Source organism: Halichoerus grypus, chromosome 4 (genome assembly GCF_964656455.1).
Source record: "Halichoerus grypus chromosome 4, mHalGry1.hap1.1, whole genome shotgun sequence".
Lineage (NCBI taxonomy): Eukaryota > Metazoa > Chordata > Mammalia > Carnivora > Phocidae > Halichoerus > Halichoerus grypus.
In genome coordinates this window covers 186,459,339-186,474,074 of record NC_135715.1, presented here as the reverse complement: position 1 = coordinate 186,474,074, position 14,736 = coordinate 186,459,339, and the positions used below count along the sequence as shown (strand labels likewise).

The window sequence follows — 14,736 nt, the reverse complement described above, 5'->3', positions numbered from 1 at the left end:
ATAACCAACAAAGGACTCATGCGCAGAATAGAAAGAATAGATCAACAAGAAAACCAGAAAACTCAGGAGAAAAATTTGAAAAGGCATCCTACTGAACGGACAATAAACATGAAGCCTCATACACTGCTGGTGTGTTAAACTGGTACAACCACTTGGGAAAAGTGTTGGGCAGCGTCCACAAAGCGGATATTTTTTCTATGATTCGGCAACTTCATTCCTAAGTATATACTCAGTGATTTATAATAACCCCAAATTGGAAACAAACCGCTGTTGACTGAATCCTGCAGACTGGACAACGCGTGATGGATTCATACAAAGTAAAGCCTTCCAGCAATGAGAACGAACGGACATGGCTAGATGCAGCAACAAAGAGGAATTCTCACAAACATAATGCTGAAAGAAAAAAATCAGACACGGAAGAGAGTATATGGAATGATTCCATTCATATGAACTTCAAGGCTAGGCAAAACGAATCTCTAGTGTTAGAAGTTACGATGGTGGATTCCTTTTGGGAGGAGAGGGGGGCATGAGGGAGGCCCCCAGGTGCTGAAATGTTAATTTCTTGATTTGGGTAATACTTCTGTCAGTGTGTTCATTTCTACTATTCCTTTGAACTAGATGCGTAGGATTTGTGCACTTTTCTCTACACATGGCATTGTTCAAAAATAAGTTTTACAGGTGAGTTTATTGTGAAAATCTGTTTTCCAGCATGTGCATTATGGAAGAAAAGAGTGGAATGGAGTCCCCTCCACGCTGAGACACGGATGAGTGTGCCTGTGCGTGCACAGTCTCCCCACTGTTGCTGGCTCCCACACTTTCTCACTCTGATCCCTTCTGGCCTCAGAAAGCCAGCAGGAGGGGCGCCTGGGTGGCTCAGTGGGCTAAGCGCCTGACTCTTGGTTTCGGCTCAGGTCATGATCTCAGGTCTTAGGATACAGCCCCGCGTCCAGCTCTGTGCTCAGGGCGGAATCTGCTTGAGACTCCCTTGCTCCCAGTTCATCTGCTCTCTCTCTCTCTCAAACAAACAAACAAATAAATAAATAAAATCTTAAAAAAAAAAAAAAAAGAAAAAGCAAGCAAGCCAGCAGGAGCAGCGGAGCTTGTGATTTCTGTGCTGAGCACCCCGGCCCAGCAGCATGGGAAACCTCTGCTCGGGCAGTTCAGTGCTCCGAAACCCAACTTCAGGCCCCTCCGTCCCCCATTCTCTCAGTAGGCGGAGAAAGGGTGCTGACTCCCCCCGGGTGATTATGGGTTTCTCCCTGCCCTGGCCACCTGTGGCTTGCACTGCATCTGTGGGAGACTGGGTGACGGTAACCCAAAGGTAACGTAAGCAACCCAGGAGGCAGGCACGCTGACCCAGGCCTTGCTGCCCTCCCTGCCCCCAGCACCCCATGTAGCTGAGCCAGGCCCTGCCTCCGCCATGTAGCATGTGGCCGAGAGCGTATCCCAGGGAGAAGGCTGCTGGCTCCACCTCCTGTGTTGAGCTTGACCTTGGGCAGGGCACCGCTCAGGGAACGGGTTTCCCTCTCTATAAAATGTTCATCCTGCCTTCCCATTCTGTAGGGAAAGCTGAAGTCAAACGCGCCCTGCATTTTTGGCATCCAAGGTCTGGAGGCTGTGTGGCGGGAGGTGGCGCGGGGGGCCCAGCGAGCCACCCACCACTCTCTGCGTGGTGTGGAAGGGGGAGGAGCGTACCCCCCACCGATCACCATCTCGACTGCAGCAGCTTGAGCAGGAGGGGCGCCCATGCCGCGCCAGTGGCCCACACCGAGGGCCGTCATGGGAGCCGGGAGCTCACACCTGCGCCGCGCGGCCCGCTCCCATGAGGTCACTCCTGGCACCTCTCTCTGGTTGCAATGCCTCCACCTTCCCTCCTCTCCCTGGATTTCCAGCTCCCCTTTCTCCCAACCAAGGGCTGCACCAGGAACAAGAAAGGCTTTCTTCAGTCGGACCGGCAGGGTCCGTGGGAGGTCTGGGGGCTCTCAGGTAACGTCACCGCTTCGCCTGAGGACCTGGCATCAGGGCCGAGGTGCGGACACAAAGTGTCACTTCCAAAGCACTGGGAAGTGTTGGTGTTGGTTTGAAGTTGTCAGGGCTGCTGGGAAATACGTCCTCTGCTTATTTTAGGTGAAGGAAGAGACCAAGAGCCAAGCAGAGGGGAAACGAGTTATCGGCGCTTTATCCAGGAGCCCCTTTTCTCTCGCCTGCTCCAGTGTGGCAGCCGGGCCTCTCGGACCTCCTGCCCCAGGAGCATAAATTGCCTTCCAGCTGGGCTGCAGCCTCTCCAACCCACCACTGCGTGGGGGCTGAGCCGCACTTCCAGTGGGCTGCTCCCAGCTAGTGAGTGAGACTCCCCCAACAGGTGACTAGCTCGATGAGTAGGCCTGACTGCAGCCTGAGACTCTCCGGAGGCAGTCCTTCTCCTCTCCCCTCCTCCGCAGAGGCCGGACTGTCTCTCCTGCCCTCTTCTCTTTCAGGCTGGCCCGGCATCTGCCCTGTCCGCAGACCTGAACTGACACCAGGAGTGCTGCGGTGGGTATGAGAGTTTGGGGCTTGCTCGCTCATTACCTGGCAGGCAAGGGAGCTGCGCTTCTGAGTGCTATGTGGGGCATGGAGAGTCCCTGGCACAAAGGGGCGGCCCGACTGCTCACAGATTCGCTGACGGCGACCTGGGAAAAAGCTTTGGCTTGACTTGGTGTTGATTTGAGCACGTGAAAGCCTGGGAGGTGTGGTGTCCACCAGGACTGTGAGGCTGGCTGGTTACTGTGAGGTGTGCTGATGCTCAGCAGAGGGACAGTAACAGATGGAGTGCCCCCCACGACCAGTTAAAGGTGAAGTGGGACAGCCACAGGGGCCTCCTTGGCAGCTTGCAAAAAGGTGGCCCCCTCTTCCCTCAGGAGGCTAGCAATGCTCCTGTGCTGGAAGACATGCACAGGTCCCTCCCCTGTCCCCAGGAGTGTCCCCTACCTCCTTTCCGGGCTGCCAGGCCCCTGACTAGGGCTAAGTGCCAGTATGGTAGTCCTGCTGGGGGTGTGCTGGGCCTGATAAGGGAGGACAGAGATTATATAAGAAGTGTGAGACTTAGCCAGCAGGATTTGAGAGGTGTAATCAAAGGGGCCAGGAGATAAGAAAAGATGAGCAAGAATTCATGGACTTGGGATATTTCACAGGATGTGCAATTTAGCGCCCTGGCAAAGACCCGAGAGGGCAGGGCACACTTGCTCCTGGGTGGTCCTTAGAGGCCCAGAGACAGTGGTAGCTGAGGCTGAGGGAAGTAGAAAGACATGAGCTGCCCTGGCAGATAGCAGAGGAAGGAATAAAGAGGCCGAGGGAAGGGGCCATGCTGGAATGGATTACTGAGTTTGGAAGACCCAGCAGAGGCCTATGTCCTGTGGGAGCGCCTGTGGGACACTCCTTCACCGGGGTCATCAGCCATGCACGAGTGAGAGGGATACCAAACCATTAAGGAGTCTGTTGGTACCATTCCCCTGTGGGCTAGAGAGGCAGTCACAGAGTTGGGTTCACTAACACTCACGGGGATGATGGTGCCTGGGGTCCTAGAGGCCGGGGTAACGTGAACGACCTGCACCAGCTACTGCCAGGATTCTTCAGACTCCAAGTGCACAGGGCCCAGCAGACAAGAGAAGCAGTCACCATGGGGGGCACCACGGGGGGGAAGGGAGGGACAATCCACCCGGATCAGAGGACGGGCAGGCAGGGAGGTGTGTGGAACTCAGGGGAACTTCCTGGTGCTCCCCTGCCCCACTGTGAACAGACATACAGACATGTGCCAACCCTGGCTTGAGAGGGATACGACAGCCAAGGGCTCAGAAACCTCACGATGCAGGTTTGGGTCACACCACCAGCTAAGCTGCCAAGACCTGCTGAGGCGCTGGCTGAGAAGAATTTGGGAGGGACAGTGGGGGAGAGGGAGGGGAGGACCAGCAGCGACCCCAAGTTCTACTCAGGTGGTGGAGGCAGGAGCCTGTCCCAGTAATTTCTCCTTTCGAAGCTCCTCCTTGGGAAGAGAGGCCCACTGGAGCCACAGAGGAGCTGTTCCCCGCAGTGGAGTGCAGAGGCAGATCTGGGCGGTGCAAGGGGTGGGCTGGGGCTGCACGAGAGGGCCCGGGTCACACTGAGCACAGCAGGGCTCTCGAGGCAGGACGGCTCCCATGGGGTGCGAGACTCCTCCAATAAGCAAGGCTGGTTCGGACAGGCCACTCTCCTGGCCTGGCCTAAGCTTTCCTGGAACCACGCTGCAGGCCGAGCCTCTGCTCTGGCCCTCCTTTCCTCGCCCCCTCCTTCGCAGGGGCAGGCTGCTGCCATGGTCTGCAGCCTGTGCCTGCTCCTGTGTTCGCCCTTCATCCCCCTGCATGTCTCTCGCATCTAATCCTGTCTGGGAGGCTACTTGTCAGGCGACCTGAGCTCACCTGGCACGTCCTCCATGATGAAAACAAGAGAACAGAAAGAACGCCGATGTGACGCTAAGCTCTTCCCCCTGGGTCTGTTCTGACTGTGCCGAGAGGGTCCTGAGACCAAACCAAGGATGCTGAGCAGGCCAGTCCCCCTGGCAGGCCAGCATGTTGGGAAGCCCCCAGGTCCAGAAAGCGCTATGTGCTCAGGGGCTGGGGGAGAGAATCCAGGTTGGGTTGGCAGGGTCCCGGGGCCCGGCCTCAGTCCTGACTGTTTCCAGAAAGGCCAGTGACCTGAGTGATGAGGTGCCCATGGGCTGTGGAGAGCAGAGGACGTGAGGACCAGCCCTGCCCTCTCCTCTGGAAGGCTGCAGTGTTGCTGTCCTTCCACACGGGTTTATGAAGGTGGGAAGGCACTTCAGTGGAGGAAAATCAATCCCACAGAAAAGCTTTCTCAGACACCTCTAGATGTTGGCTATTTGATATGGGTTTCAAGGTGCCAACATGAGTCAGCTAGCCAGTCAGGAAAGACTGATTTGGTTTCATGAGTTCAGCAAACTAACCTGTCCCAGGAGTGAGATGCAGGTAGGGGGCTGGCTGTGGCGTCCAGGTGGTCTCCGGACCAGGGCGAGGCACAGCTGCCCCCAGGACAGGGCCCTGCAGAGTTACAGCCTGGGTCTGCCAGGGCCCGGGGCACAAGCCACCCAGGCGGGTACAAGGGTGAGCACCGTGCCCAGTAACTGTTCACTCACACAGCCACATCACACATCACTTCATGCCATTCTCCCCCGAGCCGGAGATGTACGGTCATCTTCATATTCCTAACAGAGAGGCTGCATCCCAGAGAGGACAATGACCAGCCCCGGAGCGGACTGGCCAAACTCAGATTTGTGATGACAGGTCAGGAGCCCATCCTATCACACCAGCTGTCTGCTCCCCCAGGGGTCCGCAAGGATTGGAAATCCCAGAATTTCCCACACAGAGAGCTTCTAGGGCAGATCTGCCAAGGAGAGGCTAGAACCAGAACCAACCTCCTCAAGATTTAAGTTGCGGAGAGAAAGGCAGGTGGTGTGAAGGCACAGCACGGGCTTTGGAATCGGCTCGCACTGGGGTACAATCCAGGCTCTGCTCTTGACCATGGTGTGACCTTGGGCAGGTTAACCACTCTCTTTTAAAAAAAAAAATCTGTAGAATTATGAATATAAGATCTGTCTTGAGCGGTTGTGGAGCTAGAAATAACCCAGGTAAGCCCATAGCCCCATGTTGGTGATTTGTGGGCATTCGGGAGCTGGTAGCTCCTATCACCATTACGCTGCATGGATCAGAAACTTGAGAGGTCACGAACAAAGTGCCTGGCATATTTAATGCTCGTCATAATTGTTACTGTGCCTCACCATCAGGCAAAAAACAGTAAGCAGTTGATGTAAATAACTATAATCACTATTATATTTACAGAGTTAAATCAAATTTTTACAGTTTTTCTTCTACATGTTAGTTCTTCAGAATTCATAAACTATCCAAGGAGACCATTTTCCCTGATGTCAGGAGCAATTAATCCTCATCATAATCCTACAACGAATAAAAAGTAAAGGCTGGAAAGAGATCTGACTCCCAGGAGCCAGGTTCCCTCTCTAAAGTTACGTCCCCCACCCACTCCCTTCCTCAAGTATTGTGTGCCAGGTCCTGGGCTAGGCACCAGGGACACTGAAGTGAACAAACAAGGTCCTGACCTTCCAAGGGCCCAGCCCATTCGGGTAGCAGCAGGTGAACCAATGTCTGAACTTCAGCTGAACGCTGAAGAACCAGACAGGTGAGGCGCAGGACCACGGAGAAGGGACACCGGCTTCAGCCTTTAGTGACGGTTGTGAGGGGCTGGGATGGCTTCCTGGAAGAAGTTTGTTAGGGGCTGGAATGGTTTCCTGGAAGAAATAATACTTAGCTAAGAGTGGAAGGACAGATAGGGGCTACCCAGATGGGTGGGGAAAGGGCCGTGGGAAAAGAGCGGGGTTCTAGAAACAAGGAACAGCCTGGTCACACAGAGACACATCGCACATGAGAGGCTCGAGGTGGTCCGGGAGGGGTGGGATATAGGGGATGCTGCAGCAGGTGGGGGCCCAGCCCCTTCCACTAGCCCAGGGCCTCGGAGGGCCACCTGACTGTTCTTTCAGCTCTGCAGCCTCGGTGCTCAGCACTATGCTGGTCCCTAGCAGAAACTCTCAGAACGCTTGATGAATGAGTGAGTACTCAGATTCGCATTTTAAAAAGTTCATCCGGGGCGCCTGGGTGGCTCAGATGGTTAAGCATCTGCCTTCGGCTCAGGTCATGGTCCCAGGGTCCTAGGATCAAGCCCCGCATCGGGCTCCCTGCTCGGCGGGGAGTCTGCTTCTCCCCCTCCCTCTGCTTCTCCCCCTACTCATGCTCTCTCTGTATCGCTGTGTCTCGAATGAATAAATAAAAAAAATCTTAAAAAAAAGTTCATCCAGACTTCTGGTTCTGACAAGATGGTAGACTGAACTGATGTGGACCTCTTTCCCAAACAGAAACACTGAGAAATGATGGATAAAATATATGAGAAGAACCATTTCAATATAACACTGAGCATGACAGAATAATAGGAAAATTCCCAGTTACCTGAAATAAAGAGGAAACTAAGTCGAAGCCAGAATCTTTATCATGGCAAGTGGAGCTGGGATTATCAAACTCTGACACAGTTACAGGTGCTGGGATTTTAATGCCCACAGGAGGAAGACCTGGCCAGGGAAATGGATCCGAGAGTCAGGAATCCAGGAAGGGCTGTTGGTCTTTAAACAGGGACTGAAAGACCTTTCTCACAGCCCAGAGGAGAGTCTGTATGTGGTGTGGGGCACAAGTTTCTCTTCTGCAGAAAGGGGATCCCAAGCCCACACGGCATGGGGGGGTATAGGGGCTTAATATGCGCTACCCGGCTTCTGGGAATCCTGAGCCAAGAGGTTCACACCAAACTAGCCAGGCCTCTGGAACTCCTGGGGTCCTGGCAGAGCAAATGCCAAAGTGACGAACACACACATCCTCAACCCACAGCTTCCACGGTGAAAACAATCCCAACTTAAGATGGCCTCCTGACAAAAAAAGAACGAACCACATGAGAAAGTGAACCACCATGACGGCAAGGCAACGGACCCAACACATGGGAGAGCTGGTACCCTTAAAACTAGGAATAATTGAACACTTCGAAAGATGCTACACATGTAATCAAACTAAATGAAGCCATAAAAGGAATAGAAATCATAATAAAAACAAGGACACTAAAAACCAAAAACTAAAAATTAACAGGCTGATTTTAAAAAGCTCCAAACAGAACTTTTAAAACTTAAAAATAAAACCCAAACCCTCACATTCGGAAGGAGTATTAAACAGCCGATTATGAACAGCTACAAGAAGATTAGTAAACTCACAGATGTTTTTGAGGAAGTGCTGGAATACATCACTGGCAGAAAAGGACATGGAGAAAAAGTAAAGAAAGACAGAATAACATGGCAGGTTTCTAACAGGAGTTCTAGGAAAGATTGGAGAGAATCAGAGACAGCAGAGAAGAATTTCCAAATGGAAGAACGACACTGAGTCCCCAGCAACATAATAAAGATGAACCTACTCTTAGACTGACTGCAGTAAAATTGCAGAATGCCAAAGTCAAAAATCAGGTCTCAAAAGCAACCAGAGTGAAAAGCCATGCAAAGCTCCCTCAGGCGGCAGAGGGGACAGGCTGGAGGTCAAAGAGCCAGAGGCAGGGAGAAGCGTTCCAAGTAACTCCCTGTCCCGGGTAGTGGGAAGAGGGTTGTGGGGATGGAGACAAGGGAACAATCTGGACAAAGTTCTCCATCCGTGAGGGGTACAACGGTCCACACAGTTGCTCTGAAGTCAGAAGCAGCTACTTTCCTCATCCTCGTTCCCACAGCCCTCGACTCTCCCCACTGAGAAGTGTGAGTCCCCCAGGGGGGCTGCGGTGAGGTCTGCTCTTTACACAAACTCCTCGAGGCCCTGGAGCAGGTGTAAGTCATCTTTTGTGCCCCAGTGCCTAGCACAACACGTGGTATGGGGCGGGGGCCTACTGAATGCGTAACTGACTCCTCATGAACCACTTATTCACTCTTTGTGGCCTATTCCTTGCCCTGTGAAGAGATCTCCAAACCCCAGTTTGAGAAATGACTCTCAGTCAGCCCCGGATTCACCGGATTGCATATTAAAGGCAGTTGCAACAGAAAAAAAGAAGGTCCATGGTGGAGACTGGTAGCACCTGTCAGCGCTGGGGGAGAGGCCTCCCATCTCTTAGGTGCAGACGTGACCAGCTTTTGGGAGGCTGAAGGCATAACTTGAGTGGAGAGCTTTACTAATTTAGCTTGAGACACAAGACACAAGAAGAGGGCAGCTTCTTTCTTCTAATGACCTTGGAGCTTTAAGAATGTTTACCTGAGAACTGTACCCTGCAGGCTAGAAGAGGCAGGGTCTAAGTCTGGCCAGATATCAGATATGGGCAAGTCCCAGGGCCTGTCCTCCCTGGAGCCCAGGGGCAAGTATGAGCCCCTTTATGCAGATGGAGAACAGGATGACACGGAGCCAAAAATCGAGGTTATCAGGATGTTTCCAGGGAAGGAAGCTGAGAAGAGAGTCCAGGGAAAATAAAAGCAGAGTGCCTATTTTCAGGGCCACTCCATTTGAAGGGAAAGACCACTGGGGAGAACTGTCCCAACAGTGTCAGTACTTATTCACAACACTTTCTTCACCGACAGACTGAATTTGGCAGAGCTAAATATTAAAATGACTATGAATTATACTGTGGGAAATACCCAGGTAAAAGTAGTAGTTTCAATAATCAATTGTATCAAACTAATCTTTGGATATCAAGCTAATTTCTTTCATATGGGGAACCTTCTCGCTCTGGTGCTCTTGCATTCATGTTACTTGGCTGAGGCAACATAGACTCCTTAGGGCCTGGGGCGAAACAGCCGCATTTCCCGAACACCACTCTTACACCAATACTGGGGAAATGACCCTGAAAGTGAACAGAGGAACACACACAGGGCAGAGCCCAGGGGAGAGCAGAAAGTCACAGTCAAGGTCATGGGATTCTCCACGCTTCACTTCGCAATTCACACGTGGGCAGAGGAGGCTGCCTTTAGACAGAGGGCATCTCGCACAGCCGAGGGCTGCCGAAGGCATGTGCACCAGCCTCTTCCCTACTCGTGCTCCATTAGGTGCAGCCACAGCTCATGGATGCAGCCTTGCCGGCACTGGGAAAACAGGATGGAAGTCATGAGGTAATTTTTCTGTTTGGGAAGGAGAGGCAATGCATACTTACTGTGGGCACTTTATGTGCTAGGCTGTGATCATGTCTTTTAACGTGTCATTCCAATCCCCAGGACCATCACGCCCCCAGTTATGGCAGAAGGTCTCATTAGTCCCACTGTTCTTAACAGATGAAGAAACCTGAGGCTCAGAGGTTAAGGAATTTGTCCACAAATTGATAATGAACCCCAACACTGCCTCTCGCAGGACAAGCAGAGAGGGGTCACTGACACGTTTGATTGCCAGAGTTTCCCAGATCGTGGCTCCTATTCAGTTTCCTATACAAATGCTTTTATTTGCATGTCTCTGGGGGCCAAAGCTTATCCATATTCACAACCCCTAACTTCTCCTCTTACATTGCTTATTCTGATAACATGCTAGGAGTTGGGGATCAGGCCAAGAAACAGAGTTAGGCTATTTTCTCCTCTCCGCTCCAAAGATTACCTAAGTTGTTGTCACTGCACCTCTGAACTGCTAAGACGTGAACCCAAAGGAAGGCAGGCCAGTGTCGTCCTCCCACCGAAGGAGAAGGCTGCCAACCTCTTTCCCAAAGAGCAGGGAGTCGGGCCAGAACTGGAGTCTGTCAACACCCCTGGGCTGCAGGCTCTGCTTCTGCGGCCACAGTCTGCGTGCGCGGGGCTGCCATCCACTGCCAGCCACCAGGCACCGACCCAGGGAGCACAGGGTGGCACGCACAGGCGGCTTACGGCTGACGTTTCTCTGACTCCCTAGCGATGCGTGCACCTGCCCCCAAGGGACTCACTCAGTGGCCCCACCAGTCCCCGGACCCGAGAAGTGCAGCCCTACTTCTCTGCTGAATTTGGCATCATGAGACGCCGAGATGGTGTCTCTGACACAACAGCCTAGAAACCCTGCAACTTCTAGAAACAGTGCCGTCCAAGAGGACAAACGGTGGTGTTAAGGGCGCTTGGTCAATCTTTCCTAAATGATTACTTCGGTAGAACTGCGGGTACATGACAGCTTACTACGGCATCCTCTAAAGATAAATGACAAACAAGAGTAAGGCCTTGAAAGTGATATGAATGGAGATTTTGGTCAGGAAGGCACCCAGTAACCCATCTCCCCCACCCCCCCCACCCCCCCAGAGGGAGTTCTTCAGGAAGACCCAAGTTTCTCTTCTGGAATGTCCAAGACAGTCCCACTGGCATGTGCTTATTGGATTCCCTCCAGTGGGTACCATTAAATAGCTTGCATATTTAAACAATTAGTCCTCAAGTCCAGGTTGGAACTGTCCCTGTCACTGACTGGGGTTTCCGAAATAGCGACGCGGGACCACAACTGTCGTTCATCTACTCTCTTCTCAGAGCGAATGTGATCATGGTGACAAGAGTCACTCCTCGCGCGGCTGTGGCCAGTGACCTGGAGCAAGTTCCGTCCACTCCCTAGACTTCAGCTTCTACAAATACACGCATGGTAACAACGGAGAAGACTCTTCAGGGTGCTATGCGGATGACACAGGACAACAAGGGTAACGTCCCCAGGGGTGTGCAGATGCCCAGTGGGGGCGCACTGGTAGCTGCCAGCATCATCACTGTCACTGTCATCAGCGGGCACGCGCTGTGTCACAGAACCACACAGGGGGGCAGTCTGTGGTGAAGGCAAAAGCTGCTGTAACAGCCTGCCAGGTGCCGCCTTCCTAATAATAAGGTCACCAACCTGAATCCCTGTAAGTACCCAGAAGTCCCCCGATTATAAAATTCACAAGGTAGACTAACACAACAAAACCCATTCACAGAAGGGCAGTCAGACAGGACAGCACGAGCCAGAGTCACACACAGTGAACCAAATTAGCAAGTGTGGTATTGGAGACGGGCGGCGGCGGCGGTGGGGGCGGGGGGGGCTCCCCTAGAGGAAAACCGAAGTCTGAAAAGGAAGGTTTGCCTCTGAACAGACGTCTAATACCTCCCATACAAGCACTTCAAGTCCTATATTTAGGAGCCAAAGAGATTTTACAGGAGAAACAGTTTTGTGTCAGCTATTTCCCAGTGGAGCCCCCCAAAGTGTGATTCCCTTCCTGACAAGCCTTTGTCAGTGAAGCCCACTGTGAGAGAGCCCACAGGTGCGCCCCCCGCCGCGGGACGGGCGAGGGGACGCTCTTTCCCACCGAGTGGCTTACTTGTTGCTGTCGCGGTGCTCGTAGATGTGACATCCTTGAGGCCGTCCAGTCTCGTGATCCAGAGTGAAAGCAAGTTTTAGCTGCAGAAAGAGAGAAGAGAGAAAGAATGAAGTCTAGGCAGCATGTGCTATTCATCCTGGCCGCTGAAATGAGGAAAAAGTCAAGCAAAATGCCATTCCCTCCAGCTGACATGTTGCGGAGAGCCCAGGCTTGCCACCTCGGGGAAGAGCCACGTCTTACAGGGACTCTGTCATCAGTGGGGATCACTAGGGGGACTCTACTTACTCATTCAGCATGTAACCAATGATTAGGCACTTACTTTGTGCCAGACACTGGGCTAGCTGGTGGGGAAAGAACAGCGTAGAGAAGCAGAGAGGGGCCTTCTTCATGGATCTTACCGTCTGGTCGAAAAGACAGGTATCAGTCATGTACCCACATGGATGAGTGAATGAATGAATATCAAACCTCCAATTAAAATAGGTTCTCTGAAGCAGGAAAAAGACTCCTGCGTTTCTACAGCAGTAAATAACCTGATCCAGACTGGCAATGAGGGAAGGAGGAGGGGAGGACGGGGAGAGGAGAAGGTTCTCCTTGGCAGAGAGCACAGCACGTACAGAGCCCCTGAGGCAGGAGTCTGGGAACTGAAGGATGGCTGGTAAGCTGGCACCCAGCAGCTACAGGGGACATGGCGGGCAGTGATGCTGGAGAGGGAGGCCGGGGCAGAACACGCAGAACCTGGCTGGCCACGTTAGAATTTCTGACCTTTACCTTCACAGCAAAGGAAAGCCTTTGCTAAGGAAAGGGTGGGTGACATGATGAAAGTTATGTTTTAGCAAGACCCCGCTGGCTACTGTGTAGAGAACAGGCTATAGGGGTGACAGCAGAAGCAGGAGTCATGCAGGAGGCTACCTAGCAGCATAGGTGAGTGGGGCTGGGGGCTGGGGGGGGGGAGGGGCGTGCAGGGTGGCGAGAGGGAGAGAAATGGATACTTTTAAGACCTACCTTAGAAATACCGTATGATCTCACTCAGATGTGGAATTTAAGAAACAAAGCAGATGAACATAGGGGGGGAATAAAAGAGAGAGGCAAACTATAAAACAGACCCTTAACTATAGAGAACAAAGTAAGCATTGCCAGAGGGGAGGTGGATGGGGGATGGGCTAAGTGGGTGATGAGGATTAAAGAGGGCACTTGTGATGAGTACTGGGTGTTATATGTAAGTGATGGATCACAAATTCTACTCCTGAAACTAATATTACACTATCTGTTAACTAGAATTTTATTTTTTTTAAAGATTTTTTATTTATTTGAGAGAGAGAGTGAGAGAGAGAGAGTGCTGGGGGGGGAGGGGCAGAGGGAGAGGGAGAGAGAGTCCCAAGAGGACTCCACACTGAGCATGGAGCTCGATCTCACGACCCTGAGATCACGACCTGAGCCGAAAACAAGAGTTGGACACCCAACTGACGGTGCCACCCAGGCGCCCCTAACTAACTAGAATTTTAAATAAAAACTTGAAAAAAAAAAAAAGTTTTAGAAGCAAAGTTGACAGGATAGGCTGATGTTAGGGAGTGGTGAGATTGGAAAAGAAGAAATCCAAGACGGTTCAAGTTTTTGATCTGAACAATCGGGTAGGTTCCATTGCTGAGCGGGAAGACTGAATCTGGGGGTAGCCAGAAAGCCAAAAGTTTGGACATGTTAACTTTGAGGCACTCAGTAGCTTTCTCTGATTAGGGATGATCAGGAACAAGAATCTGGTAATGAGGTCTTGGTTTCCTTCTGGATTCCAGAGGGGAGAGCTCAGGTGGGTGCAGAACTCCTTCTGTGTCGCCGAGAAGCCAGAACTCAGGGAAGTCGTGCGTGTCCTGCTAGACCTGAGGTGGTTATGGCAGCTTTAACATTTCTAAACCTAGAGCCAATTATTAGATTTACAAATTCACCAGGTTTTTAAATGGCCAGGGAAATTTTAACTAAAATTAACTGCACATTAGGAGGATACATTATTGTAACTTTTTTTTTTTTTTTTAACTTCAAGGCTGTTAACACAGATCTGCATCATTAGAGGCTGGACTATTTTTCTCTTCCTGAGAGGGAAAAGAGCTCGTAGGAATGGCTTGTCCTCTTACTGACCCAGATGAAAATACAAAAACAGAAACAAGCCCTTCTTCACCATCATGAAGCCAGGAACTTCAAGTCAAAGGCATGTTTTCCCTACAGAACCCTGCTTGGACCTTCCCAGCCCTCTTCAGCAAAACAGAAAATAATTGTTTTAAGAATCTCTTAACTATACCATTTTCTCTTTACCTCTCTCTTTGTGGCTGAGGCCAGGCCTATATTCATTTCAAAGACTGCTCTGCTTAGAAATTTTCAAATCCTTTGGCTCAGTGATTTATGAATTTATGGCTTAGAAAAATTGTCATAAATGTAAGAGGAAAAATTTTTTTGTGAAACTGTTCACTTCAGTATCGTTGATTGGAAAGACTCTAAAAGACCAGCAATAGCAGAGTGGTTAGGTAAACTATACCACAGTCACATGCAGAACAGCAGCCATTAAACTGTTCATGAAGGATTTTGATTAATCTGGGAAAATACCTGGGTTAGCTGGAAAAAAGCTGGATGCATACCTGATTATAGCCCAAGAAAACTATGTAAAACAGAACAGAACAAAGACTGCATAGAAGAAAGACTGGAAGGAACGATGGCAACAGTGTTCCTTTCCTTTCTTTGCGTTTTCCAAATCCTTTATGATAAATACGAGGAGCTACAAACCACAGTCCTTAGTCATGAAGGAATTAGGGGAAATTTCATTCTTGAGGTCAAGAAACCGTGTAAATACCAATTCGACACTTAGGTGAGTGAGTAGAAGCA

The 14,736-nt window shown here is 51.2% G+C and overlaps 1 protein-coding gene across 3 annotated transcripts in view; it reads right to left on the bottom strand.

Annotated features, from left to right (window-relative positions):
• Positions 1-14,736, bottom strand: part of DIS3L2 (DIS3 like 3'-5' exoribonuclease 2) — a 351,578-nt gene that overhangs the window by 31,730 nt on the left and 305,112 nt on the right. For all 3 annotated transcript variants that reach the window (XM_078071456.1, XM_036069241.2, XM_078071457.1), the window contains one exon: positions 11,872-11,951. In XM_078071456.1, the coding sequence (XP_077927582.1) occupies positions 11,872-11,951 (80 nt within the window). The remainder of the gene's footprint in view (positions 1-11,871; positions 11,952-14,736) is intronic.